At 47.3% G+C, this 27,085-nt stretch overlaps 1 protein-coding gene across 4 annotated transcripts in view; it reads left to right on the top strand.

The window, feature by feature from the left end:
* LOC132377645 (6-phosphofructo-2-kinase/fructose-2,6-bisphosphatase 4-like) overlaps positions 1-27,085 on the top strand; it is a 178,660-nt gene that overhangs the window by 81,022 nt on the left and 70,553 nt on the right. For 3 of the 4 annotated variants that reach the window (XM_059943833.1, XM_059943834.1, XM_059943836.1), the window contains one exon: positions 22,516-22,641. In XM_059943833.1, coding sequence (XP_059799816.1) covers positions 22,516-22,641 — 126 coding nt within the window. Of the gene's footprint in view, positions 1-8,549; positions 9,018-22,515; positions 22,642-27,085 lie in introns of those variants that run through there. The other variant, XM_059943832.1, reaches the window with a different exon arrangement.

The raw sequence follows: 27,085 nt of genomic DNA, 5'->3' as shown, positions 1-27,085 counted from the left end.
AGCTGCACCACACAACTGCCTACCACCCACAGGAACGCTTCCACCGTCACTTGAAGTCGGCTCTCATGGCCCGCCTAAGAGGACCTAACTGCGTGGACGAGCTTCCCTGGGTCCTGCTTGGAATCCACACAGCACCCAAACAGGATCTGCACGCCTCGTCGGCCGAGTTGGTATACGACGCACCCCAGGCCGTCCCAGGAGAGTTCATACCAGCCCCAAGGGGGCAAGAGGAAGAACCCGCAGCAGTCCTGGACAGACTACGCGAGAGGCTCGGCAACACTGAACTGTAAGTTTGTGTTTGTACAAAGGGGCGGACGCTGGGTACCGCTACAGCGGTCGTACGAGGGGCTGTTCAAGGTGATCAACAACAACGGATCCACGTACGTTCTGGACATTGGGGGGAAAGAGGAGGTTTTCACGGTGGACCGACTCAAGCCAGCCCATGTGGACTTTGCGCAGCCGGTCGAGGTTCAGGCACCGTGGCGCAAAGGCAGACCTCACAAACAGAGGCTGATACAGACTGTGGACATGGGGGGGGGGTGTATCGCCGGTTCTGGGGGGGGTGCGGGGGCGGGGTTATGTGGCGACCCACTTTCTATGCAGGCGAACCAACTCACAAATAGCCAGTGCACGGGGGGAGACTTTGGTAATGTACCTCTGACGTCATTTCCGCCCGGAGGGGGCGGGCGCTAGGGATTTAAATACCAGCACCACGAAGTTTGAATAAACTAGTCTCGAAATGACTTACCGACCGGCTGCGTGTCGTTATTTCAGCGCTGTGTGTAGCACATCGCTACAAGGTGTCTTATCCACCTTTAGACCTTTGAGTTTGCTTTGCACTTTTTCCTTTGATATTTGCAATGACACTTTTCCTGCTCCCTGGCACACTGCTTGTGTCTTCCACAGTGAAAACTGATGCGAAGTACTCATAAGGTTCACCTGCCATTTTTTTGCCTCCCATTGCTACCTCACCAGCATCATTTTCCAGTGGTCCAATATCAACTCTCACCTCCCATTTACTCTTGATATGACTGAGAAAAAACATTTCAGTATCCTGCTTTATGTTATTGGCTAGTTTGCCCTCATATTTAATTTTTTCCCTTCTTATGGCTTTTTACTTGCCTTTTGTTGGATTTTAATAACTTCCCAATCATTCAACTCATTCACTTTTGCTACCATATATGTATTTTCCTTGGCTTTTGTGCAGTCCTTCAATTTCATTGTCAGTCACAGATGCCTACCCCTGCTATTTGGGATCTTCTTTGCTGTGGGATATATCTATCCTTAGCCTTGTGTACTATTCCCAGAAACTTCAGGCACCTCTTCTTCCATCAACCCACCAGTATCCCTCTGTCTTGCCTCTGTAATTCCCTCTATTCCGTTGTGATACTGATACATCTGACTTCTGCTTTTCCCTCTTAAAATGCAGAATGAATTCAATCACACTATGATCACTCCCTTCTAAGTTCCTTTGCATTAAAATCCCTAATAAAATCTGGATTATTACACAGCACCCAATCTAAGATAGCCTTTTCCCGAGCAGGCTTAAGCATAGGCTGCTCTAAAAAGCTATCACATAGGCATTCAACAAATTCCCTCTCTTGCAATCAGATACCAACCTGATTTTCCCAAACCACTTGCATATTACAAATTTGCATTACAATTACAATTGTGACATTACCCTTGTAACACGCCCTTTCCAGCTCCCTTTGCAATCTCAACCCCACACCTTGGCAACTGTTTGGAGGCCTATAAGTGATTCCCATAATGGATTTTTTTACCCTTGCAGTTTCTTAACTCCACTCACAAAGCTTCAACATTCTCTGTCACCTCTTTCTAAGGATGTAATTCCATCACTTACCAACAGAGCCACACCACCGCCTATGCCTTCTTGCCTGTCCTTTCGATAAAAAGTATATCCTTTGATGTTTAGAAACATAGAAGCGTAGAAAACCTACAGCACAATACAGGCCCTTCAGCCCACAAAGTTGAGCCGAACATGTCCCTACCTTAGAAATTACTAGGCTTACCTATAGTCCTCTATTTTTCTAAGCTCCATATACCTATCCAAAAATCTCTTAAACGAGCCTATTGTATCTACCTCCACCACCGTTGCTGGCAGCCCATTCCACACACTCATCACTCTCTGAGTAAAAAACTTACTCCTGATATCTCCTCTCTACCTACTCCCCAGCACCTTAAACCTGTGTCCTCTTGTGGCAACCATTTCAGCCCTGGGAAAAAGCTTCTGACTATCCACACGATTAATACCTCTCATCATCTTATACACCTCTATCAGGTCACCTCTCATCCTCTGTCGCTCCTAGGAGAAAGGGTTGAGTTCACTCAATCTGTTCTCACAAGGCATGCTCCCCAATGCAGGCAATATCTTTGTAACTCTCCTCTGCACCCTTTCTATGGCTTCCATATCCTTCCTGCAGTGAGGTGACCAGAACTGAGCACAGTACTCCAAGTGGGGTCTGACCAGGGTCCTATATAGCTGCAACATTACCTCTTGGCCCTACATTCAATTCCACGATTGATGAAGGCCAATACACCATTCGCTTTCTTAACTACAGAGTTAACCTGTGCAGCTGCTTTGAGTGTCCTATGCACTCAGACCCCAAGATCCCTCTGATCCTCCACACTGCCAAGAGTCTTACCATTAATACTATATTCTGCCATCACATTTGACCTACCAAAATGAACCACTTCATACTTATCTGGGTTGAACTCCATCTGCCACTTCTCAGCCCAGTTTTGCATCCTATCAATGTCCCGCTGTAACCTCTGACAGCCCTCCACACTATCCACAACACCTCCAACTTTTGTCATCAGCAAACTTACTAACACACCCTGGACTTCCTCATCCAGGTCATTTATAAAAATCACGAAGAGTAAGGTCCCAGATCAGATCCCTGAGGCACTCCACTGGTCACTGACCTCCATGCAGAATATGACCCGTATACAACCATTCATTGGCTTCTGTGGGCAAGCCAGTTCTGGATCCACAAAGTAATGTCTCCTTGGATCCCATGCCTCCTTATTTTCTCAATAAGCCTTGCATGGGGTACCTTAACAAATGCCTTGCTGAAATCCATATACACTACATCTACTGCTCTTCCTTCATCAATGTGTTTAGTCACATCCTCAAAAAATTCAATCAGGCTCGTAAGGCACGACCTGCCCTTGACAAAGCCATGCTGACTATTCTTAATCATATTATATCTCTCCAACTGTTCATAAATCCTGCCTCTCAGGATTTTCTCCATCAACTTACCAACCACTGAGTTAAGACTCCCTGGTCTATAATTTCCTAGGGTATCTCTACTCCCTTTCTTGAATAAAGGAACAACATCTGCAACTCACCAATCCTCCGGAACCTCTCCCGTCCCCATTGATCATACAAAGATCATTGCCAGAGGCTCAGCAATCCCCTCCCTTGCCTCCCACAGTAGACTGGGGTACATCTCACCCGGTCCCGGCGACTTATCCAACTTGATGCTTTCCAAAAGCTCCAGCACATCCTCTTTCTAAATATCCACATGCTCAAGCCTTTCAGTCTGCTGGAAGTCATCACTACAATCACCAAGATCCTTTTCCACAGTGAATACTGAGGTAAAGTATTCATTAAGTACGGTACCTCTGCTACTTCCTCCAGCTCCATACACCCTGTCCCACTGTCACACTTGATAGGTCCTATTCTTTCATGTCTTAACCTCTTGCTCTTCACATTCTTGTCGAATGCCTTGGGGTTTTCCTTAACCCTGCCTGTTAAGGACTTCTCATGGTCCCTTCTAGCTCTGCTAATTTCCTTCTTAATCTCCTTCCTAGTAGCCTTATAATCTTCTAGATCTCTAACATTACCTAGCTCTCTGAACCTTTTGTAAGCTTTTCTTTTCTTCTTGACTAGATTTATTACAGCCTTTGTACACCACGGTTCCTGTAGCTTACCATAACTTCCCTGTCTCATTGGAACTTACCTATGCAGAACTCCATACAAATATCACCTGAACATTCACCACATTTCTTCTGTACCTTTCCCTGAGAACATATGTTTCTCATTTAAGCTTCCAATTTCCTGTTGATAGCCTCATAATTCCCCTTACTCCAATTAAACGCTTTTCTAACTTGTCTGCTCCTAACTCTCCAATGCTATTGTAAAGGAGATAGAATTATGATCAGTATCTCCAAAATGCTCTCCCACTGAGAGATCTGACACCTGACCAGGTTCATTTCCCAATACTAAATCCAGTACAGCCTCTCCTCTTGTAGGCTTATCTACATATTGTGTCAAGAAAGCTTCCTGAACACACCTAACAAACTCCACCCCATCTAAACTCCTTGCTCTAGGGAGATGCCAATCAATATTTGGAAACTTAAAATCTCCCATCACGACAACTCCATTATTACTACACCTTTCCAGGATCTGTTTCCCTATCTGTTCATCTGTTACTATTGGGCGGCCTATAAAAAACACCCAGTAAAGTTATTGTCTCCTTCCTGTTCCTAACCTCCACCCACAGAGACTCCATAGACAATCCCTCCATGGTGTCTGCCTTTCCTGCAGCCTTGACACTCTCTGATCAACAGTACCATGCCCCCACCTCTTTTGCCTCCCTCCCTGTCCTTTCTGAAATAACTAAAGGCCGGTAATTGAAGTAACCATTCCTATCCCTGAACCATCCAAGTCTTTGTAAAGGCCACCAGATCATATCTCCAAGTACAGATCTACACTCTAAGCTCATCCACTTTGTTCACAACATTCCTAGCATTAAAATAGACACATCTCAAACCTTCGGTCTGAGCGCGTCTTTTCTCTATCGCCTGCCTATGCTCCCTCTCACACTGTCTTCAAGCTTTCTCTATTTGTGAACTAACCTCCTCTTCCCCAGTCTCTTCAGTTCGGTTCCCACCCCTCAACAATTCTAGTTTAAACTCTCCCCAGTAGCGTTTGTAAACCTCCCCACCAGGGTATTGGTCCCCCTGGGATTCAAGTGCAACCCGTCCTTTTTGTACAGGTCCCAACTGCCCCAAAAGAGGTCCCAATGATCCAGAAATCTGAATCCCTGCCCCCTGCTCCAATCCCTCAGCCGCACGTTTATCCTCCACCTCATTCTATTCCTATTCTCACTGTTGCGTGGCACAGGCAGTAATCCTGAGATTACTACCTTTGTGGTCCTGCTTTTCAACATCCTTCCTAACTCCCTGCAGTCTTTTTTCAGGACCTCTTCCCTTTCCCTACCTATGTCATTGGTACCAATATGTACCAAGACCTCTGGCTGTTCTCCCTCCCACTGCAGGGTATCTTGGATGCAATCTGAAATATCCTGGACTCTGACACCTGGGAGGCAAAATACCATCCGGGTTTCTTTCCTGCGTCTACAGAATCTCCTGTCTGATCCCATAACTATAGAGTCCCCTATCACTACTGCTTTCCTCTTCCTTTCCTGACCCTTCTGAGCCACAGGGCCAGGCAGGACTCTGTGCCACAGGCTCGGCCACTGTTGCTTCCCCCAGATAGGCTGTCACCCCCAACAGTACTCAAAACAGGAGTACTTATTGTCAAGGGGTACAGCTACAGGGGTACTCTCTAGTACCTGACTCTTCCCCTTCCTGACTGTGACCCACTTGTCTGTCTCCTGTGCCCCTGGTGTGACCACCTGCCTACAATTCCTTTCTATCACCTCCTCGCTCTCCCTGATCAGGCGAAGGTCATCGACCTTCATCTCCATTTCCCTAACTTGGTCCCTGAGGAGCTGCAGCTCGACACACCGGCTGCAAATATGGCCGTCCGGGAGACTGGGAGAGGCCAGGACTTCCCACATCCAACACTGGCCTCACACACATACTTTCTTTCCGCAAATAACCTACCTCGCCTTGTCCCGTTACCACCTAAGCCTGTTGAACCAAAGCCCTATCACTTTGCTGCCCGCTCCGACCCTGCCCACTGGATATGGCTGTCTTCTTTTTAAACCTTCGCGCTCTACTGGCTAATGTCACGCACCTGTGCAGTCTTGCCTCTCTTTTACCCCGAGTAGTAAAACTGCCTTTGCTCCTGAAATCAGCCGTTCACTCGCAGCCTTCTTGCTCTGAATCCTCCCAACTATGGCCTTCTTTCAGCCACAACTCATACCAACCAATCTCTAACTGCGCCACGAGTTCATCTATTTTATGCTGTATCGGATGTGTATTTAAATACAGCACCTTCATTTCTGCATTCTTTGCCCTTTTGCATTTTGCCTCTGTGGTACAATTTAACTCTTTGCTCTGTCTGCATTTGTACCCAATCATTGGCTTGTCCTTCCTTACATTCAGGTTACACCCATCATCTACTTGTAAACTCTGCTGGCTCATCCTCAGCTCTATCATCCTGGTTCCCATTCCCCTGCCATTTTAGTTCAAATCACTTCCAACTGCTTTACCAACCCTGCCTGGAACGATATTGGACCCCTTGGATTCAAGTGCAACCAGTCCCTTTTGTACGGGTTACACCTGCCCCACAGGAGGTCTCAATTATCCAGAAATCTGAATTCCTGCCCCCTGCTCCAATTCTTCAGCCACACATTATTCTGCCACTTCATTCTTTTCCTATCCTCATTGTCGCACGGCACAGTTAATAATCATGAGGTTACTACTTTGAGGTCCTGGTTCTCAAGTCCCTGTGTTCTGTTTTCAGGACTTCCTCCCTTTTTCTATCTATGTCATTGGTATCAATATGTACCTTATCTTCTGGCTGCTCACCCTCCCTTTTCAGCATATTGTGGACGTGTTCAGAAACATTGCAGACCCTGGCCCCCGGGGGGCAAACTACCATCTGTGTTTCTTTTTTGCGTCCACAGAAATGTCTATCTGTCCCTATAACTACGGAGTCCCCTTTTACTGCTGTCATCCTGTTCAGATCTCTATCCTTCTGACGCATAGGGCCAGACTCAGTGCCAGAGCATAGTTGCAGTTGCTTCCACCAGATAGATTGTCCCCTCCAACAGTACTCAAACAGGAGTACTGATTGTTGATGGGGACGACCATAGGGGTCTCTCCACTACCTGAACTTTTTGCTTCCCTCTCTTGACAGTCACCCATCTATCTGTCTTCTGTAGCCTTGGGGTGACCACCTCCATGTAGTTCTTGTCTATTACCTCCTCACTTTTTCTAAGTTTTCCTTAGAATGCTGAAGCTTTATGTGACACTGATCAGGCTGCACTTGAGGTATTGTCAACAATTTTGGGCCCCATATCTCAGAAAGAACGTGTTACCATTGGAGGGAGTCCAGAGGCGTTTCATGAGGATAATTCTGGGAAAGAAAGGGTTAACATATAAGGAGCATTTGGTTGCTTTGGGTGTGTAGAATTAGAAGAATGTGTAGGTGTCTCACTGAAACTTAATGAATGTTGGAATGATGAGATAAGGTGGACGTGGAGAGAATGTTGCCTCTGGGGGGGTGGGGTATCCAGAACAAGAGGGCACAGCCTCATAATTATGGGCCGACCTCATAGAAAGCATTTTTGTATCGACCATGTAGCCTACTCTAGTAAATGCCTAGAATTATCCTACCACATAGCCTTCTATTTTTCTAAGCTCTATGTACCTATCTAAGAGGCTTTTAAAAGATCCTATTGTATCTGCCTCCACCACCATCACTGGCAGTGCATTCCACGTACCCACCACTCTCTGTGTGAAAAACTCACCTCTGACATCCCCCTTATACCTACTTCTAAGCACCTTAAAACTATGCCCCTCATGTTAGCCATTTCAGCCTCTGGCTATCCACACGATTAATGCCCCTCATCATCTTATACACTTCTATCAGGTGACCTCTCATCCTCCATCTCTCCAAGGAGAAAAGGCCAGGTTCACTCTAAGGCATTCTCTCCAATCCAGGCAACATCCTTGTAAATCTCCTCTGCACTCTCTCTATAGTATCCATATCCTTCCTGTAGTGAAGTGACCAGAATTGAATACAGTATTCTAAATAAGGTCTAATGAAGGTCTTATATAGCTTTAACATTACCTCAAGGCTCTTGAGCTCAATCCCATGGTCGATGAAGGTCATCACACCTTTTTAACCACAACACTGTCAACCTGGACAGCAGCTTTGAGTGTCCTAGGGACTCGATCCTTTTAGAACAGAAGTAAGGAGAATTTTTTTTAGCCAATGAGTGGTGAATCTGTGGAATGCAGTGCCACAGACTGCGGTGGAGGCCAAGTTCGTGGGTATATCTAAAGCGGAAGTTGGTAGTTTCCTCATCGGTCGGGGCATCGAGGGATATGGTGAGAGGGAAGATGTATAGGGTTGAATGGGATCATTATGAAATGGTGGTGCGGAGTTGATGGGCTGAATGGCCTAATCCTCCTCCTATGTGTTCTTATGGCGTTATGTCGGCTGGAGCGAGCTGATTGGTGCCAATATTGGCTTGAACGAGATGATTGGTGCAGATTTGGGCTGGAACGAGCTGATTGGCGTCGTTGTTGGCTGGAATGAGCTGATTGGCGTCGTTGTTGGCTGGAATGAGCTGATTGGTGTCGATGTCGGATGGAGCGACGTATCGTGTCGGTGGAGCGGCGGATTGATGCCGATGTCATTCTGCTTTGCAGCGATTGGCTGCCCTGCCATGAGTTATTCCGACCAGCCTCTCGCCAGCCCCCTGTGTTGTTAACGTGGGATCGCACTGTGCACGGAGCGGGGGCCCGCCGCGGCTGGTAAGGCTGGGCTCGGATGTGGTGATTGAATGCGGTGCCCGAGTGCTCCTGCCTTAGGAGCCATTCGGTAGTTTGCGGGGGTCTCACGTGATCAGTACATGGCTGCGTCCGGAAGCATATTCGGCAGCGCCGGGAGCGAAGAACCGGTAAACGGTGCGGAGCGGGGAGAGATGCCGAGAACTTAAATTCTGGGCAGGATTGAGGAACGGGAGATATTATGGCAAACTGGCTTCCGGAGCTCACGCAGAACCCGCTGAAAAAGATCTGGATGCCTTGTAAGAACGGCCTGTGTGAGGTGCACACTTCGCAAAGAAAAGGTGGGTATAGGCTCTCTAGAGAGTAATGTTACTCGCCTTCCCTGCCCCCACTCCCACCCGTCCCGCCACAGGGATCCCCCCCCAACTACCCCTTCCGCCACGGGGATCCCCCCAACCCCCCACTCCCCTCCCGCCATGGGGATTCCCCCCAACCCCCCACTCCCCTCCCGCCACAGGGATCCCCCCAACCCCCCACTCCCCTCCCGCCACGGGGATCCCCCTCCCAGCCAACTCCCCACTGCACGGATCCCCCCACCCCCACTTGCCCCTCTCCTCACCGCAGGGGATCTCCCCCTTACCTTGCTTTCCACCTTTCCCTTGCCCCACATCAACCCCTCTCACAAACCCCTTTGTTCCCTCCCCTAATTAAATTGGAAATGTTGAGGGGTGTCACAGATTGATTTCCTGGTTGTAAGTATTAGTGAGTCACTGAGTGTATTCCTGTTCCTAGTCGCTGTAGTGGCATCCATGTATGGTGGAGAATAGGATTTGTTAAAGGACTGTCATTTGCTGTTGTTCAGTGTGGTATTTGCTGCAGTTCTCTGAGAATATGCATTAAATTTAGGATGGACTAAATAATCTTTCTAAAAGCAACGTTTCTAAATTGTGTGGGATTGAATTGGAAATATTGAGCGAAGCTCCTTGTTGTTGTTGTAAATGGTGAGTCATTCCGTGTGTTTCGTGTACTGTTTGTAAAACATACTCATGAGCCTGGCATTGTTGTGAAATGTTTCTTTTACAGTAAGAGTTTATAGTTGCTGTGTGTAGGTGGCTGAACTACACCCATAGTTCAGTGTTGTTAGACTCTGGTCCAGCTGTCCTGTAAATGTGGCTGAACTTTGAACAAGCGTTTTGCAAGGGACAGTATGTGAACTGATGAGGGTGCATGCCATTCTGTGGCACCGTAGTTCATAAGGATGGGCTCCTAATTTTAAAATGCCACAGTAACAGAAATGCTTTTAACTTTATAAACATTTTATACAAATACTTGTTTTGAATCACGTGTGTGGAGTTAAACCTTCCTGTTCGCTTGAACACGGAATGGAGGCACACAGATCACATGCAGGTGGATGGGTTTGGTTTAATTTGCCATGGTGTTCAGGACAGATGGGCTGAAAGACCTGTTCCTGTGCTGTTCTATGGTGTAACTCACTTTCTTTGAAAGGGTTATTAATAGAGCATTGAAATAAAACAGGCCCTTCGGCCCACAATGTTGTGCCACCTTTTAACCTACTCTAATCTATGTGCTGTCTAATCCAAACAGCATCCTGGTAAAAATCTGCATCCTAGAAACATAGAAAACCTACAGCACAATACAGGCCCTTCGGCCCACAAAGTTGTGCTGAACATGTCCTTATCTTAGAAATTAGTAGGCTTACCCATAGCCCTCTATTTTTCTAAGCACCATGTGCCTATCCAAAAGTCTCTTAAAAGACCCTATCGTATCCACCTCCACCACAGTTGCTGGCAGCCCATTCCACACACATTCTCTGAGTACAAAAACTTACTCCTGACATCTCCTCTGTACCTACTACCCAGCACCTTAAACCTGTGTCCTCTTATGGCAACCATTTCAGCCCTGGGAAAAAGTCTCTGATTATCCACACGATCAATGCCTCTCATCATCTCATACACCTCTATCAGGTCACCTCTCATCCTCCGTTGCTCCAAGGAGAAAAGGCCGAGTTCCTGTCTAAAACTTCCACATCCTTCCTGTAATAAGGCAACCAGAATTGAAGACAATGCTCCAAGTATAACAATATGTGACGTGCTGTTGTGCATTCACTGTTGGAGCCAGAGTTGTGTGAGGGATGACAGGGATTGCTAAGCTATGGCATGGGGTTCGAGGAGAGACTGCCCTGGGTTGGGTAGGGGGTCAGGTGAAATGGAATGTGACATTTGGGCCCTGGTAGGGGTCCAGAGGTGCGGGGGTGTGCCTAGAGCCTGTCCTATGGAATCCGTGGAGATACGTTGTGAACCTGCTGCATCTGCCCAGGGCTGACCCTTGCAGAGGGCACATTTTGCTTATCCTTCCCCATTTGCTATTGTTCATAGTTGCATGGAGACAAGGCGGCTGAGTTTTTTGTAAAACTTTACTAATGACCTTGTGACCAGTTGTAAAACCTTGTTTGGGCGTGCTGAGTTTTCTCTCTTGGAAAAATGTGCGTGTTCTGTGGTTTCTGGTTGCTAAGGTCCTACAGAGTTTTTTTCCAGGAAGTTACCAGGGAAGTGGATGAAGGCAAGGCAGTGGGTGTAGTCCACATGAACTTTGTCAAGGTCCAGTATGGTCAAGAAGCTCTGCATTCAGGATAAGGTAGTAAATTGGATTAGAAATTGGCTCTGCAGGAGAAGCCAGAGAGTGGTAGTAGATGGTTGCCTCTTTGACCTGAGGCTTGTGAGTAGTGGTGTGCTGTGTCTGTTCTCATCTACATCAACATTCTGGGTGATAACGTGATTGACTGGATTGGAAAATTTGTGGATGACACCAAGATTGGGGGGATTTAATGGATAGTGAGAAAGGCTATCAAATTTGTAGCGGGAACTGGACCAGCTGGAAAAATGGCAGGTGGAATTTAATGAATACAAGTCAGAGGGTGTTGTACTTTGGAAGGACAAGCCAGGGTAGATCTTATACAGCAAATAGTAGGGCACTGGGGAGTGCTGGATGGGAATATAGATCCAAAATTCTTTGAAAGTGGTGTCGCAGGATGACAGGGTCATAGTGAAAGCTTTTGGCACATTAGCCTTCATTAATCAAAGGATTGAGTACAGGAGTTGGGATGTTATGGTGAATTTGTATAAGATGTTGCCGAGGCCTAGTTTGGTGTATTGTGTGCAGTTCTGGTCTCCTCCCTACAGGAAAGATATCAATAAGATTGAATGACTGGAGAAAATTTACAAGATGTTGTTGAATTTGAGTACCTGAGTTCCAGGGAAATGTTCAATAGGTTAGAACTCTATTCCCTAGAACTGAATGAAGGAGATTTGATAGATGTGCACAAATTTATGAGGGTTAAATGCAAGCAGGCTTTTTGCTGCTGAGGTTGGGTGTAACTAGAGGTCAGAGGTTAAGTGAAAGGTGAAATGTTTAAGGAAAACATGAAAGGAAACCGCTTAGTGTAGAACGAGCTCTCAGTGGAAGTGTTGGAGTTGGGCCTGATTTCAACATTTAAGAGAAATTTGGATAGGTGAATGGCAGGGCTATGGAGGGTTGTGGACGGGGTGTGAATTGATGGGACTAGCTATATTAATGGTTCTGAATGGACTGGATGGGCCGAATGGCTTGTTTCTATGCTGTAGTGTTCTATGACCCTGACTCTTTGACACGAGGGCCCAAGTTAGAAAGGTTGGACAGGCTAGGACTTGAATCTTAGGTCCATATGAGACTAAGGAATGATCTTGTAGAGTTGTATAAAATCCTGAGGTTTCAATGTCCATCTAGGAATGGGATGGCAGAGGGGAAGAAGCTGTTCCTGAATTGCTGAGTGTGTGCCTTCAGGATTCTGTACCTCCTACCCAATAGTTACAGTGAGAAAAGGGCATGCCCTGGGTGCTGGAGGTCCTCAATATAGATGCTTTGCTGCCTTTCTGAGACACTGCTCCCTGAAGATGTTCTGGGTACTTTGTAGGCTAGTATCCAAGATAGAGCTGACTAGATTTACAAACCTCTACAGCTTCTTTCAGTCCTGTGCTGTAGCCCCTCCATACCAGACAGTGATGCAGCCTGTCAGAATGCTTTCCCCAGTACGTCTATAGAAGTTTTTGAGTGTATGTTTTGACATACCAAATCTCTTCAAACTCCTAATGAAGTATAGCCGCTGTCTTGCCTTCTTTATAACTGCATCGATATTTTGGGACCAGGTTAGATCCTCAGAGATCTTGACACCAGGAACTTGAAACTGTTCACATGAGGAAATCTGCAGATCCTGAAAATTCAAGCACCACACACAAAATGCTGGTGGAACACAGCAGGCCAGGCAGCATCTATAGGAAGAAGTACAGTCGATGTTTCGGGCCGAGACCCTTCGTCAGGACTAACTAAAAGAAAAGTTAGTAAGAGATTTGAAGGGGATTTGGAGGGGAGGGGGAAATTCGAAATGATAGGAGAAGACAGGAGAGGGAGGGATGAAGCTAAGAGCTGGAAAGGTTATTGGCAAAAGGGATACAGAGCTGGAGAAGGGAAAGGATCATGGGACGGGAGGCCTGGGGAGAAAGAAAGGGGAAGGGGAGCACCAGAGGGAGATGAAGAACAGGCAAGGAATGATTGTGAGAGGGGCAGAGACGGGGAAAAAAGGGGGAATAATTAATGAATAAATAAATAAGGGATGGGGTAAGAAGGGGAGGAGGGGCATTAATGGATCGATGTTCATGCCATTAGGTTGGAGGCTACCCAGACGGAATATAAGGTGTTGTTCCTCCAATCTGAGTGTGGCTTCATAATTAATTACAATATTACATAAGCATTCACAGTACCTATTAGTTCATCATTACTCAATGTTAGCTTGGTTGAGGGGTGCTGAAAGGAAGAAGAGTTGGAGTGAACAGGTTGGAAGCTTTGACCAGTGGGCCATCATGGGTTGATACTTAAATTCCATGAGCCATGTTATTTTTGAGTTTCCCAGGCCGGTGAAATGTTAACCCTGCCAGTGACGAAACCTCATCAAGTAGATTAGGTGATCATTTCCTTGCAGTTGGTGGAGATTGCCAAGTAATGCACCCCATCGGTGTGCATTGGTGCTGTGATCAGGGAGAAATCCTGTTTAATTTTAGTGGAATAGAAAGCAGCAAAGGTGAAAGGCTCAGATCAGGAATACAACGAGAGTCCCCGCCTGCCCCCCCTGTGAGGGTAATCAGCCTCCACATTGTTACACCTAGTACTTAAGTGAGTTGTCCATTGCCATGGTGGTAATTTTTTGCTATGGTTACAGAGGCAGCTTGCAGCCATTAAACTTGTTTGTGCCAACAGTATTTGGGAAATGACCCAGATAGAGTGCACAGCCCTTGTTGGTTACCTGGTCACCTACAAAAGGAGGGGAGGGCTTGGTGTCAGTGAGAGAACTGAATGCTGGTATCAATCTTTTTATACACCAATGGTGGAAATGTTTGTCACCAGAGATCAGTGGTCATCACAAGCCATGGTTCTCAGAACATTAACTCTTGTTTCATTTGAGCCCAAAGTGACTCTTGAACTCAAGTACAGCTCATCCCTGGATTTTGACAGGATCTTATCTCCTAAAACTACATCACCACAAAATTCCAAGTCAGAAATGTGGCCTCCCAACTCTGCATGTATCCAAAGACACAATGAGCAAAGATGATGTGCAGTTAACTCAGTGTTTCACCCAGCCATCTGGATATTCCTGAGAACTGACCCAGTCCACCCCACCATTTTATTTCCTGTGCGTATGGGCTGTATATGAGCCAGGCTTCAAACCCTGGGGGTAGCTGTACATTGAATTGTAAGAAATGGTAAACTGAGTGGCTTCAGGTTGGTGGGGGGGGGGGGGTCACAGTCATTTTATCAGGCAAACACGGGGAAATCTGCAGATGCTGGAAATTCAAGCAACAAGATGCTGGTGGAACACAGCAAGCCAGGCGGCATCTATAGGGAGAAGCACTGTCGACGTTTCAGGCTGAGACCCTTCGTCAGGACTAACTGAAAGGAAAGATAGTTAGAGATTTGAAAGTAGGAGAGGGAGGGGAAAATGTGAAATGATAGGAGAAGACCGGAGAGGGTGGGGTGAAGCTGAGAGCCGGAAAGGTGATTGGCAAAAGAGATACAGAGCTGGAGAAGGGAAAGGATCATGTGACCCTAGGGAGAAAGAAAGGGGGAGGGGAGCACCAGAGAGAGGCTTCTACCTCCTACCCAAGATCCACAAACCTGCCTGTCCAGGTAGTCCCATTGTCTCAGCTTGCTTCTGCCCCACTGAACTCATTTCTGCATACCTTGACACTTTATCCCCCCCTTGTTCAATCCCTTCCCACCTATGTTCGTGACACTTCTCATGCTTTGAATTTTTTCAATGAGTTTAAGTTCCCTGATCCCCACCGCCTTATTTTCACCATGGACATCCAGTCCCTATATACCTCCATCCCCCACCAGGAAGGTCTCAAAGCTCTCCGCTTCTTTTTGGATTCCAGACCTAACCAATTCCCCTCTACCATCACTCTCCTCCGTCCGGCAGAATTTGTCCTGTTACGAAGGATGAACAACTCTGATGGGCAGCAGGGTACAGGGTTGTCCATGTCCCCCTCCCCTGGGAGAATTACAAACCGTTACTGTTGCCAGGCTGTTAATGAGAGAGAAAGAGATGGAACAAAACATACTGGGACTGGAACATTTGCTTCAGACAAGGGCGAGGTAACACCGGGGGAGAGAGACTCCTGTAAGACTCATGGATCCGGAGAGGGCTGTTTACTTGGTACTATTCTGTTCATGAAAATTCCTCAGTGGACAGCCGGAGTGGGCTGGTTTGATGGGCTAAGCCATTCAAAACTGATTGACACCTGAGACCCCGTGAGTAGGGATAAAAGTGAGGTCTGGGGAGACACCCCTCAGACACCAGGAGACGCACCAGGAGACACACTAGTGAGCACTGTTTAAGTGTTGGAACCCATGAGAAAAGTGTGGGGCATCGGAGACCGAACGAAGGATCAGTCAATTTTAACTCAGTGTTCATAGCGAGGCCGGTGGGGGCTTGTGTGTGTGTCCACCATAGAAGAATGGTCTAGCTAAAGGACAGAGGGGTCATACCTGAATGGCCACAACAACACATCGATGGATCAAGAAAGTAAAGGAAGGTTTGAATGACTGTAGCTGTCACTGTTTGCTCGCCCTCTCTCTCTCCCTCCCTCCAATGGTTACAACAAAAGAACCAACAACTACCTCAGCCTACATGAACTGAACTGAACTTTATACTTTCCCATGATAATTCCTTATCCCCTAGACAACGATAGAGCTTGTTTATTATTGATTATTATTATACCCACACTTTTAGGTTTAGTATTGCTAACGTGCATTATCTATATATTTGCATTGTTGATATTTATTTGTATATTCTACTAATAAACACTGTTTTGAAAATAGTACCAGACTCCAACGGATACTTCTATCTTTGCTGGTAAGACACCCAGTTATGGGGTACGTAACAGTCCTTACTCTCAATAATTTCACCTTTAGCTCCTCCCACTTCCTCTAAACCAAAGGTGTAGCCATGGGCATCCGCATGGGTCCCAGTTATGCCTGCCTTTTTGTTGGCTTTGTGGAACAGTCCATGTTCCAAGCCTATACGGGTATCCGTCCCCCTCTTTTCCTTCGCTACATCGACGACTGCATTGGCACTGCCTCCTGCACGCATGCTGAGCCGGTTGACTTCATTAACTTTGCCTCCAACTTTCACCCTGCCCTCAAATTTACCTGGTCCATTTCCGACACCTCCCTCCCCTTTCTTGATCTTTCTGTCTCCATCTCGGGAGACGGCCTATCTCCTGATATCTACTATAAGGCTACAGACTCTCATAGCTACCTGGACTATTCCTCTTCCCACCCTGTCTCTTGCAAAAATGCTATCACCTTCTCGGAATTCCTCTGTCTCCACCGCATCTGCTCTCAGGATGAGGCTTTTCATTCCAGGATGAAGGAGATGTCTTCCTTTTTTAAACAAAGGGGCTTACCTTCGTCCACCATCAATTCTGCTCTCAAACGCAACTCTCCCATTTCCCGCACATCTGCCCTCACGTCATCCACCCGCCACCCCACTCGGCATAGGGTTCCCCTTGTCCTCACCTATCACCACACCAGCCTCTGGGTCCAACGTATAATTCTCCGTAACTTCCGCCACCTCCAACGGGATCCCACTACCAAGCACATCTTTCCCTCCCCCCCCCCCTTTCTGCTTTTCGCAGGGAGCGATCCCTACGCGACTCCCTTGTCCACTCGTCCCCCCCATCCCTTCCCACCGATCTCCCTCCTGGCATTTATCCTTGTAAACGGAACAAGTGCTACACCTGCCCTTACACTTCCTCCCTCACCACCACTCAGGGCCCCAGACAGTCCTTCCCGGTGAGGCGACACTTCACCTGTGAGTCGGCTGGTGTGGTAAACTGCGTCTGGTGCTCCTGGTGCGGCCTTTTATATATTGGTGAGACCCGACACAGACTGGGAGACCGTTTCACTGAACACCTATGCTCTGTCCAGCAGAGAAAGCAGGATCTCCCAGTGACCACACATTTTAATTCCACTTCCCATTCCCATTCTGATATGTCTATCCATGGCCTCCTCTACTGTCAAGATGAAGCCATACTCAGGTTGGAGGAACAATATCTTATATTCCGTCTGGGTAGCCTCCAATCTGATGGCATGAACATTGACTTCTCTAACTTCCGTTAATGCCCCTCCTCCCCTCCTCCCCTCCTCCCCTCCTCCCCTCCTCCCCTCCTCCCCTCCTCCCCTCCTCCCCTCCTCCCCTCCTCCCCTCCTCCCCTCCTCCCCTCCTCCCCGATATATTTAGTTTTTTTTCCCCCTCACTTTTTTCTCTCTGACCATCACTCTGCCTGTTCTCCATCTCCCTCTGGTGCTCCCCTCCCTCTTTCTTTCTCCCTAGACCTCCCATCCCATGATCCTTTCCCTTCTCCAGCTCTGTATCCCTTTTTGCCAATCACCTTTCCGGCTCTCAGCTTCACTCCACCCCCACCGGTCTTCTGTCATTTCGCATTTCCCCCTCCCCCTCCTACTTTCAAATCTCTTACTATCTTTCCTTTCAGTTAGTCCTGACGAAGGGTCTCGGCCCGAAACGTCGACAGTGCTTCTCCCTATAGATGCTGCCTGGCCTGCTGTGTTCCACCAGCATTTTGTGTGTATTGCATTTTATCAGGATTAGGAATAGAGCTGAAATCAGCCCCTCAAGCAGAGAACAGTACAGCACTCTGGCCCATCTTGTGCTATCCTGATTGCGATGCCAATTTGAACTGCAGATTTGCCTGTCCATATCCCCCAATCCTTGTCTGCCCTTTTCTCACTGTTACCATCAGGTAGGAGGTACAGAAGCCTGAAGGCACACACTCAGCAATTCAGGAACAACTTCCCCTCTGCCATCCCATTCCTAAATGGGACACTTGGACACTATCTCACATTTTTAATATACAGTATTTCTGTTTTTTGCATGTTTTAACATCTATTCTCTATATGTATACTGTAATCGATTTATTATTAATTTATTTTATTTTCCTCTTCTATATTATGTATTCATTGAACAACTGCTGCTAAGTTAACAAATTTCACGTCACATACCAGTGATAATAAACCAGATTCTGATCTCCACCCCCATTCCCTGACTGTCCATGGTCCATACCCCCCATTCCCTGACTGTCCATGGTCCATACCCCCCCATTCCCTGTCTGTCCATGGTCCATACCCCCCCCATTCCCTGTCTGTCCATGGTCCATACCCCCCCCCATTCCCTGTCTGTCCATGGTCCATACCCCCCATTCCCTGTCTGTCCATGGTCCATACCCCCCATTCCCTGTCTGTCCATGGTCCATACCCCCCCATTCCCTGTCTGTCCATGGTCCATACCCCCCCCCATTCCCTGTCTGTCCATGGTCCATACCCCCCCCATTCCCTGTCCATGGTCCATACCCCCCCCATTCCCTGTCTGTCCATGGTCCATACCCCCCCCCATTCCCTGTCTGTCCATGGTCCATACCCCCCCCCATTCCCTGTCTGTCCATGGTCCATACCCCCCCATTCCCTGTCTGTCCATGGTCCATACCCCCCCATTCCCTGTCTGTCCATGGTCCATACCCCCCCATTCCCTGTCTGTCCATGGTCCATACCCCCCCATTCCCTGTCTGTCCATGGTCCATACCCCCCCCATTCCCTGTCTGTCCATGGTCCATACCCCCCCCATTCCCTGTCTGTCCATGGTCCATACCCCCCCCCATTCCCTGTCTGTCCATGGTCCATACCCCCCCCCATTCCCTGTCTGTCCATGGTCCATACCCCCCCCATTCCCTGTCTGTCCATGGTCCATACCCCCCCCCATTCCCTGTCTGTCCATGGTCCATACCCACCATTCCCTGTCTGTCCATGGTCCATACCCCCCCCCATTCCCTGTCTGTCCATGGTCCATACCCCCCCCCATTCCCTGTCTGTCCATGGTCCATACCCCCCCATTCCCTGTCTGTCCATGGTCCATACCCCCCCATTCCCTGTCTGTCCATGGTCCATACCCCCCCATTCCCTGTCTGTCCATGGTCCATACCCCCCCATTCCCTGTCTGTCCATGGTCCATACCCCCCCATTCCCTGTCTGTCCATGGTCCAAACCCCCCATTCCCTGTCTGTCCATGGTCCATACCCCCCATTCCCTGTCTGTCCATGGTCCATACCCCCCCATTCCCTGTCTGTCCACGGTCCATACCCCCCCGTTCCCCGTCTGTCCACGGTCCATACCCCCCCGTTCCCCGTCTGTCCACGGTCCAGACCCCCCCGTTCCCCGTCTGTCCACGGTCCAGACCCCCCCGTTCCCCGTCTGTCCACGGTCCAGACCCCCCCGTTCCCCGTCTGTCCACGGTCCATACCCCCCCCATTCCCCGTCTGTCCACGGTCCATGCCCCCCCGTTCCCCGTCTGTCCACGGTCCATACCCCCCCCATTCCCCGTCTGTCCACGGTCCATACCCCCCCCCACTCCCCGTCTGTCCACGGTCCATACCCCCCCCCACTCCCCGTCTGTCCACGGTCCATACCCCCCCCGTTCCCCGTCTGTCCACGGTCCATACCCCCCCCATTCCCCGTCTGTCCACGGTCCATACCCCCCCCCATTCCCCGTCTGTCCACGGTCCATACCCCCCCCCACTCCCCGTCTGTCCACGGTCCATACCCCCCACTCCCTGTCTGTCCATGGTCTATATACCCCCCCCCCCCCAATTCCCTGTCTGTCCATGGTCTATATACCCCCCCCCCCCACCCAGTCCCTGTCTGTCCATGATCCATACTCTGCCCCATTCTGTCTGTCCATGGTCCATACCCCGCATTCCCTGTCTGTCCACGTGTTGCTAAGCATCTTTTGAACTTTGCTGTTGTATCTGCTTCCAACTCCTCCCTGACAGGGACCCATCACTCTTTGTAAATATAAATAATTATAAACTTACTCTTAACTTTCCTTCTCTCACCTCACTGCCTCAGAATAGAAGGACAAGCCTTTAGAACAGAAATAAGTAGGAATTTGTTTAGATTGAGGGCAACGAATCTGCAGCATTCATTGCCACAGGTGGCTGTGGAGGCCAAGTTATTGACTATAGTGGAAGTTGATAGGTTTTTGTTTAGTCAGGGTGTCTATTGTTATGGGGAGAATGCAGGAAAATAGGGTTGAGAAGGATTATAAATCAGAGATGGTGGAATGTTGGAGCAGAATTGATAGGCTGAATAGACTAATTCTGCTCTTCGGTCTTATGGTCTACCTCCTGCTCCACCTATCTGTGAGTCGTCTGCAAACTTGGGCAGATCGTTAACATATGAAGTGGAGTTTTTTGGTTCCAGTACCGACCTGTGTAGAACACCATTAGGGAATTTGCAACCATCATTTACCCTCTTCTGGCAGTAAGTCAATCTTCTATCCAGGCCAGCCTTTATATCTATAATTTCATCCTTCCTTAAATGGGCTGTCACATTTGCAGTTTTTCATTCTCTGGGATCCTCCCTGACTCTATCGTAATTTCTGAAAGAACAGTGCTAATGCCTACCCAATCTCTTCAGATCCCTCTTTCAGGGTTCTGGGGAGTAGTCCATCTGTACAGGGATTTTATTTGCCTTCAGGGCAGTTTCCCCAACAGTTACTGTCCTTTTTGTGGTTTCCCTGAATGGTGTAGAGTTTCTTCAACACTGTAGGGACTGTAATCATCTCAAGGGGTGCAGTGAGTCTTAGGGAATCAAGAACTGCAGATCTTGCTGTGGAGTTCCTGGCTTCAGACCTGGTCTGTAGGCACTGTTTGTATGGCTGCTGTTAGTTGTTTCTGTTCTGTTCCCAAGGGTTTTGGGATTCTGCCAGTAAATGTCGGGTGGGCTAGCTGGACTCTACTTGCTGGTGGTCCCTGTCTGACACATGGATGTGAGTTAGCCCACACCAGAATATTAGCGAAGTCTTGCTGCTCTAGGCATGTTACATCATTACCTGAGGAGTTGCAACTGAATGGAGTATTGGTGTAACCACCAGTCAAAACATAGAATATGCTTCAGCCCACCATGTTGGACTGGCCTTTAACCTACTTCAAGATCAATCTAACCCTTTCCTCTTGTATAACCCTCCATTTTTCTGTCACCCATGTGTCTATCTAAGCGTCTCTTAAACACTTCTAATCTATCTGCCTCTATCACCACCCAGACAACATGTTGCATGCACCTAGCACTCTGTGTGAAGAACTTACCTCCTGTATTTTCTCAACAGCCTCCCTATATATTTATCCATCACCGAAACAATACTGCCCATTCCCAACATCCCAATTGCTGGTGAAACTGGTTGAATCAGTGTGATTCGTGAGGATGTCATGCTGAAATGATCAGTCTCCAACAGTCACAGCCAAACTGTATTGGTGTGGCACTAGTATTAGTGTGTTTTACCCTGGCTTCTCCTGTTTTCCTCAAAACCCCTTTGCATCACACGGTCAAACAGTGATGATGAAAGATTTAAAGATTAGCTTTATTTGTCATGAGTACCGTCTGGCATGGAGAGGCCACTACACAGGGTCTGAAAAAGCTGTAGGAAGTTGTAAACGCAGCCAGGTCTGTCATGGGCACTATCCTTCCCAACATCCAGGACACCTTCAAAAGGTGATGCCTCAAAAAGGCAGTATCCAGAATTGAGGACCTCATCACCCTGGACATGTCCTCTTCACATTGCTACAATCAGGGAGATGGTACAGAAGGCTGAAGAGACACACTCAACTTTTCAGGAACAGCTCTTCCCCTCTGCAATCAGATTTCTAGACGGACAGTGAAACCATGAACCTCAGTATGTCCTCCCTCTTTTTGCACTACATACTTAATTTATCTTTTTATAAAGACTTACTGTAATTTGTAGTTTTGATTACTATGTATTACAATTCACTGCTGTGCAAAACAACAAACTTCATGACATCTGTACCTGTATGCCAGTGATAACTGATTCTGAAACATTGAACACAGTGAAATGCATTGTTGAACAATGAGGGGAAAATAGTTTGGCTAGACGATAGTGTTGTAATGAAGCAGGTTGGCCAGTGATGGGATTAGTTTGTATCTTGTACAGGAATCAGGAGGTATTGGAGTCCATATCATTTGGTGCTTTTCCAAAAAGACTGGTCTTTGCTAGCTGCCGGTGGAGGGATGGTGCAGTACTGAGGCTCAACACATTGGCCAAGCTCATGTTTACCTTTCCAGCAACATTACTGTTAAAATGCAGGTTTAAAGTTGCTATTCTCTGCTTTGCTTTGGTTAATGATTATTTTTCTGTTTTAATTTCAGTATGGATCCCACACATGACAAACTCCCCTTCTCTCATTGTAATGGTGGGTCTCCCTGCCAGGGGCAAGACCTACATCTCAAAGAAACTCACCCGCTACTTCAACTGGATTGGAGTGCCAACTAAAGGTATGTTTCTCAACAAGGCTGCTGGGCTGGCTGAGACAAAGGCGGAGAGGCACTAACATATTTTACAAACTAAGTTGATGATTGTGGTGTATAAGAATGGGGTGAAGTTAATGAAGAGAATTGGGGAAAAACAAAGGGAGCATTAAAAAGGAAATGGAAGGAAAAGCTTGTTTAATGAATATATTTCAAGCAGACCATCAACTGAGGAAGGAAGGCCTGCTGGATACTAAAACAACACATACAAAATGCTGGAGCAACTCAGTTCAGGCGGCATCTATTGAAATGAATGAGCAATTGACGTTTTGGGCCGAGATTAGAAAAAGGAGGCTAGCAGGAAGGTGGTAGGTGAAGCCAGGTGAGTGGGAAAGGTCAAGGTCTGGAGAAGAGAGTGGACAACGGAGAAAAGGAAGGAGGAGGAGATCTGGGGGAGATGATAAGCAGGTGAAAAGAGGTGAGGTGCTAGAATGGGGAATAGAGGGAGAGAGGGATTTTTTTCCTACCAGAAGGAGAAATCAATATTCATGCCATCAGGCTGGAGGCTACACAAATAGAATGTAAAGTGTTGCTCCTCCAACCTGAGAGTGGCCTCAAGAACAGGCCATGGACCAACAGGCTAGAATGGGAATTGTAATTAAAATATTTGGCCACTAGGAAGTTCTGCTTTTGGTGATGAAGTAGAGATGTTCCATGAAGTGATCCCCCAGTGTGTACTGGGTAGAGGAGGCTGCGTCGTGGGGTTAGGTGGGTTTATTAAAGATGTTGGTGGACACTTCATCTCCGGAGATGGAGACAGAGAATTCGGGGGTGGTGGGGGGGAGAGGCTTCAGAAATGGAACAAGTGAATTGAAGGACAAGGTGGAAGTTAGAGATACAAGCTAATACTGCTGGGTACTTACAGGTAACCTGAATGTTGCCATTAAGAAAGAAGATTGAGATTTTTGGCTATGATTTAAATAGAGTGGAATATTGATGACTTTAGAAAATCTGAAAGAATCATTATATGCTCCCTTTTCCAGTCCCGTGGTGCCAAAGTACTTGAAGACAGTTAACATGGTATACTATTTTTAAAAAAGGATAAAAGGAACAATTGTGTGATTACAGGCCAGTCAGCCAAACAGCAGTTGAGTGATAATTATTGGCATGGTTTAAGTGACAATCTAAGCTATCTACAGTTTAGATTGTTGATTTATCGAAGATTGTGTCTAATAACTCAGTTCATTGAAAGCGTATGTGATTTGAGATATGGATTCTAGATACAAGACCTTCAGTGATAGACTGGTCTGAAAATAAATGTTCATGCAACTCTTAGTTTTGAGAACTGCACGCTTTGTAATGCTTTAAGAACAAAGACCAGTACAGCTCAGTGGCCGGCCTTTCAGTCTGTTATGTTTTCAAACTCTAAAACGAAATGAAAGAAAAATATGGGAGTCTGGGGTTAACAATGTTTATTCTTTATTTTACTTTTGGTGAGGCATGTACTGATGGTGTGATGATGTATGACATTCATGTACTGTTACATATAACCCATAATTGTGTAAACAAACAGTGCTTAATCAAACAATATACTTACAATATTACTCAGAAATATCTGAAAGATTAAATACTGTCGTGGTTTCTCGTGCTCCACAAATGACCAGGAGACGCAGAAGATTCTTCAAGAATGGTTGAACTTTAATTTGCAAATCAAAGCTGAGACAGTCGCTGATTGCCCACCGATCCTTGGACATAGCATTTTTTATAGCAATCTCCTGGTTTAGTTGTATTAGCATATCCAATCGGTCTACAGTGGTCTACAGTTGCGTATCACAAGTACATCCGCCACTATTGTTTCTACCCATTGACTTAATCATGTTCTAATCTACATCTCTTAGCTACCTCTCATTAACACACCATTATCTTCTACATTCTTAAGATTTCATTCCCCTACTAAATTGGATACATGCATAGCAAATAGCAAACTCAAAGCTGACTACATAATCTACATCTCTTAGCTAGCCTCTCATTAACACACCATTTTCTTCTACATTCTTAAGATTTCATTCTCCTACTAAATTGGATGCATGCATAGCAAATAGCAAGTTCTCAGCTGAGTACAAAGTTTCGGTTACACAGCAAACAATGCAACTTTTATACTCCAATAATACACAAGTGGTCATGTACTTGCATATAATCTGTAATGAATCATGTAAACAATAAAGAAGACCTAATTGGACAATAATCAGAAACAGATTTAATAATACTGGCATATGTTGTGAAATTAGTTGTCTTTGCAGCAGCAGTACATTGCGATACATAATGAAAGAGAAAAAAACTTAATTACAATAGGTATAGGTGGGACTCGCCAGCCTTGGACAGCAGCCCACCTAGGAGAAAAAAAATTCTGATTTTTAAACCTCCGCTGCCTTGCGGCCATACCCACTCATGGGAAAGGCTTCAGGAGTAAACCCCGAGAAAGAAATCTGGAGCCGGGGTCCCTAAGGCAGTTTGATGTTGTTTACAACTTCAGTCTGGCAGCCTCTGCGATGACACTGGTGACAAACTGTACCGGCGCTTGCCCTTCCCTTGGACTACATCAGTGACGTGGCGAGGGGGAACCTGCTGCGTGGACAACAGCCGGTTCTTCAAATCTTCCCTCCCAGGCTTGTGCCCTGGAGAGGACACGGTCCACCAGAGGCACAAACACATGATTCCCTGGGATCGACAGCTGCCTACTGTATATGTTAAATAGTGCAAAAAGGGAAATAAAAGAAGTAGTGAGATAATGTTCATGGTTTTGATGCCCATTCAGAAATTGGATGGCAGAGGGCAAGAAACTGTTCCTGTTGAGTATGTGCTTTCTGGCTTCCATACCTCCTTCCTGATGGTAGTAATGAAAACAAAGCAGGATTTGGGCGAAGGGGTCCTTAATGATGGACGCCGCCTTATTGAGACATCGCTCCTTGAAATTATCCTGGATACTATGGAGGCTAGTGCCCATGATGGAGCTGACAAAGTTTACAGCTCTCTGCAGCTTACTTCTATCCTGTGCAGAAGCCCCCCTGCCCCCACCCATACCAGACCGATGAAGCCAGTTAGAATGCTCTCCATCGTACATCTGTAGAAATTTGAGAGTGTCATCAGATTCCTGATGAAATACAGCCACTGTCATGTCTTCTTTGTAGCTGCATTGATATGTTAGATCCAGGCTAGATTCTCAGAGACATTGACTCTCAGGAACTTGAAATTGCTCACACAAACAATCTGGATGAACTCAGCAGGTCGGGCAGCATCCATTGAAACGAGCAGTCAACGTTTCGGGCCGAGACCCTTCGTCAGAACTGAAGAAGGAGGGGGCAGGGGCCCTATAAAGAAGGTGGGGGGAGGGTGGAAGGTGCCAGGTGGAAAACCAATCAGAAGAAACATCAAGGGGTGGGGGAGGGGAAGCAGGGAGGGGATAAGCAGGAGAGGTGAAGGAGGAATATAAGGGGAAAGCACTATGGGTAGTAGAAGAAGGCAGAATCATGAGAGAGGTGAGAGGCAGCTGGAAGAAGAGGCAGAGTGAAAGTGTGATGAGGGAAGGGAGAGGGAGGGAATTACTAGAAGTTGGAGAATTTGATGTTCATACCAAGGGGCTGGAGACTACCCAGACAGTATATGAGGTGTTGATCCTCCAACCTGAGTTTGGCCTCATCATGGCAGTAGAGGAGGCCATGTATGGACATATCTGAATGGGGATGTGAAGCAGAGTTGAAGTGGGTGGCAACCGGGAGATCCTGTCTGTTGTGGCGGACGGAGTGGAGGTGCTCGACGAAGTGGTCCCCCAATCTGTGTCGGGTCTCGCCGATGTAGAGGAGGCTGCACCGGGATCACCGGATGCAATAGATCACCCCAACAGACTCACGTGAAGTGTTGCCTCACCTGGAAGGACTGTTTGGGGCCCTGATTGGTGGTAAGAGAGGAGGTGTAGGGACAGGTGTAGCACTTACACTTGCAGGGATAAGTACCAGGTGGGAGATCTGTGGGGAGGGATTTGTGGACCAGGCAGTCACGGAGAGAACGATCCTGCGAAAAGCAGAGAGGGGTAGAGAGGGAAAGTTGTGCTTAGTGGTGGGGTCCTGTTGAAGGTGGCGGAAGTTGCGGAGGATAATATGCTGGCTCCGGAGGCTGGTAGGGTGGTAGGTGAGGACAAGGGGAACATGGTCCCTGTTGTGGTGACGGGAGGATGGGGTGAGGGCCGAAGTGCGGGAAGTGGAGGAGATGCAGGTGAGGGCATCGTTGATGACGGCAGAAGGGAAACCACTTTTCTTAAAGAAAGAAGACATTTGGTGTCAGAAACACACTGAGTCTCAGCAATTTGCAGAACGGTAAACTTTATTTTTCGAGTCTGCAGAGTCGGACCCAACCAGCTCCTGCTAGATTGAGTGCCGAATTACACTTTGCACAGTTTTTTATACCCTACTTGTTT

The sequence above is a fragment of the Hypanus sabinus genome, chromosome 19 (assembly GCF_030144855.1).
Source record: "Hypanus sabinus isolate sHypSab1 chromosome 19, sHypSab1.hap1, whole genome shotgun sequence".
Lineage (NCBI taxonomy): Eukaryota > Metazoa > Chordata > Chondrichthyes > Myliobatiformes > Dasyatidae > Hypanus > Hypanus sabinus.
The sequence above is the reverse complement of the archived record's forward strand: the minus strand, read 5'-3'. Positions and strand labels throughout refer to the sequence as shown.